Genomic DNA, 3,230 nt, shown 5'->3' on the forward strand with positions numbered 1-3,230 from the left:
GCGATCGCGACTCCCGCGGGCGCCCCCTGCGCGGCGGCGGGGGCTTCTGCCCGCAGGCCCGGTGCGCCGCGCGGGAAGCGACGCCTCGTTGGTGTTTACACGGAGAGGTTCGGAAATGTGCGACTGCCACCTCTCTCCAAGTGCTAAGCGCCATCAGTCCACTTTGCTCCGCTCCGGGCGGGAGCCAGGGAAGGGCCACGGGCAGGAGACTTCGTCGTCTCGGGCTGGCAAACTTGGCTGCATATTGGAATCGCCCGAGCAGCTTTGCAGGCGGTTGACGACGCCCACGTCGCGTCCCAGAGCCGTTAACTCCGAGTCCCTGGGCTGTGCAGACGAGTTTGAGCACCAGCGTCCCCATGTTGGGCTCCAGACTCCGGAGTCCCCATAGTGGGAGGGGCTCTGAAGCCCTGCACACTTCCGGGGGTCTGAGCGGGCCCCTGTCCGGTCCTCCGGTAACAAGTCCTCCGGGAGGGGCCATCATTTTTTAGCTCCAGGTCTTCAGATCTGCAGAATCTCAACCGGGGCCCTTGCTGAACTTCCACACCTTCATCCGCCTCCCCTCGGCCCCCGAGGAGCCTCCCCTGGCGGCCTCGGTTTCCCACGAACCTGCCCTCCTCTCTCCCGGGTCGCTGGGGCGGCCCTCGCTGTCACAGCTGCTCTGAGTTTAAAAGGATAGATGGCGTGCTTGTCCGTGGGCTGTGCAGCTCACCTCGAAGCAACAGGACCCCACTTTTCCCAGCCTGAGGCTGCTTCTCAGGGACCGGGAGGACAGAAAGTGACACTTCCTGCTGTCCCGTCTCGGAAGGCGAGTTGGTGATCAGCCTGTGTCGTCGTCCACAGAACCCTGGATGCTGAAACAGTTTGTCCACCCCCCAGTGTCCTCCTGGCCCTAGAGCTCAGCTCCCCATCTGCCCCTCTTGGCTTCCGGGGTGAGGGTCTTGTGCGGGAGGTAAGGGGGAGGTGCCAGGCCAGGAGCACCCCTTTCCCAGGAAGGAAAGAGAGGGTCGCAGAGCTTTTAGCCCTCACAGGGATGAGAAATGTCCCCTCCTCTTAATGAGTGACATTTTTAGTAAATCTAGTCTCTTTTTTTTTTTTTTGAGACAAGGTCTTGCCCTGTAGTTCAGACTGGCCTTGAACCCACTATTTAGCCCAGGCTGGCCTGGAACTCACTACGATCTTGCCTCGGCTTCCCACCTACATGCACCACTACACCTGGCTTAAATCTAATTTTGTTCTGCAAAATATTTATGAAAAATAGTTCTACATGGATTTTTTTAAAAAAAGCAGGTGGTTACCTGCCCTCTAGCCTGGATGCTCCGGTCTCCTTTGGCCACATTCCTGGTAGAAAGGGTGGCACCCTGGGCACCCGAGTCTTTTGTACCCCGTAGTACCTACGGCCCCGCAGTTGGTAGCGCAAGCAGTGCTTAGGGATGACCAGCTGCTTCTCCGTGTCTCAATTTCATCATCTTTAGAGCAGAGATAATCATTCTTGCCCTAACCTGTGAGAGATTGCTGGGGAGATTAGTGTCAGACAACTTGCATGAAAACTCATATCCTTGAAACAAAAACCGAGAAGCAAATGTGAAGTTTGAGATCAGCAGTTCCAGCCCATGAACAAAGCAGCTGTTCTAGTCAGAGGAGAGGTCTGTGACATTGGAGGCAGGGGGGTCCAGGGCCTTGGCCTGCTGAGGTCTAGGTGTGTGAACTAGTAGCCAGCCTGACTCCCACAGGCAGAAGTGGGGGAGAGGGGAGAGGTTGCTTGGGTGAGTGGGTGGCTGTTCCAGTGTTGCTGGGGCCGCCCCTGAGCGCCATAGCTGGCAGTGCGGCTTGGCGGAGGAAAGAGAAGCCGTGGTGCTTGATTCATTGTCCCCCGGCCCCTTCCCCCCCACACACACATCCTCATCCGGGCTGTCCCTTTCCCTCTGCACACAGGCTCAAGAATGGGACATGGATGCCCGGCGACCGATGCCGTTTCAGTTCCCACCCTTCCCAGACCGGGCCCCTGTCTTCCCTGACCGAATGATGCGGGAGCCGCAGTTGCCCACGGCAGAGATCTCGCTGTGGACCGTGGTGGCCGCCATTCAGGCCGTGGAACGAAAGGTGGACGCCCAGGCCAGCCAGCTGCTCAACCTGGAGGGCCGCACGGGGACGGCCGAGAAGAAGCTGGCCGACTGCGAGAAGACGGCGGTGGAGTTCGGCAACCACATGGAGAGCAAGTGGGCCGTGCTGGGGACGCTGCTGCAGGAGTACGGGCTGCTGCAGCGGCGGCTGGAGAACCTGGAGAATCTGCTGCGCAACCGGAACTTCTGGGTGCTGCGGCTGCCCCCGGGCAGCAAGGGCGAGGCCCCCAAGGTAGGTGCCAGGCCAGGGAATTTGGAGGTGAGGACTGCACAGGTGACAAAGCCCGCGCTTTTGTCATCAGGCTGCGTAGCCTCCTCTGGCTCCCTGATGTGTCATTCAGTGTCTTCGTGAGCCCTGTCCTCCCTTCACCTCGCCTTGAATGTTCCAGGCCCGTGTGGCTGGCCCCCCATGCCCCATGGAGCCCGCGAGGGCCTGTCCTGCAGCCCTCGCCCTCTCTGTGCTGCAAACCTGCGGCTCTTACCTGCGTGTTTCCCACTTGGCACTTCCTGGCAACGATTTGTCGTCTCTGTAGACACTTGTCCAAGCTGTGGCTGGGGACAGACTCTACACCAATCGCCTTCAAACCATGTCCACAACCTCAGGCGGCTCCCCGTAGAGGCCAGAATTCATGTCCCGCTTTCTGTCCCAGCCATTCTCCCACTGTCCTCAGTTCTTTCCCCATGTGTTCTTTCTGCCTTTGTATGGTCAAACATACATACCAAAGCCGGTAGAGTAGCGTCCCGCAACCCCAGGTACCCTCATCAGCTCAGCAGCCGCTCCCGGCTGATTCCCCCCCCCCGCACCTCCTGTCTTATTTCGAAGCAAATCCAAGACATCAATCATTTTATTCATAAATAATTCAGTACCAGCTCTAAAAGGCACATGGACCTCGAAAATATAACAACCTCTATGTTACTACCATTGTTGCTGCCATAGTAAAAGCCCTACCTTAACTCGAGTGTTCGCTTGATGTTCACATTTTCAATTTTTTTTTTTTTAGTTTGATGCAGGATTTAAATAAGGTCCACAAATTGTAATTGATATATCTTTTTTAAAAAACATCTATAGCTTCCTCCTCCATCTCTTTATTTTTTTCTTACTTTTTTGGT

The 3,230-nt window shown here is 56.8% G+C and overlaps 1 protein-coding gene across 1 annotated transcript in view; it reads left to right on the top strand.

The window, feature by feature from the left end:
* Positions 1-3,230, top strand: part of Znf282 (zinc finger protein 282) — a gene marked incomplete in the record, with an annotated part of 22,770 nt that overhangs the window by 500 nt on the left and 19,040 nt on the right. The window contains 1 exon segment of the mRNA XM_013504590.1: positions 1,925-2,352. Coding sequence (XP_013360044.1) covers positions 1,925-2,352 — 428 coding nt within the window.

The sequence above is a fragment of the Chinchilla lanigera genome, unplaced genomic scaffold, assembly GCF_000276665.1.
Source record: "Chinchilla lanigera isolate Chin_1 unplaced genomic scaffold, ChiLan1.0 scaffold00090, whole genome shotgun sequence".
Classification (NCBI taxonomy): Eukaryota; Metazoa; Chordata; class Mammalia; order Rodentia; family Chinchillidae; genus Chinchilla; species Chinchilla lanigera.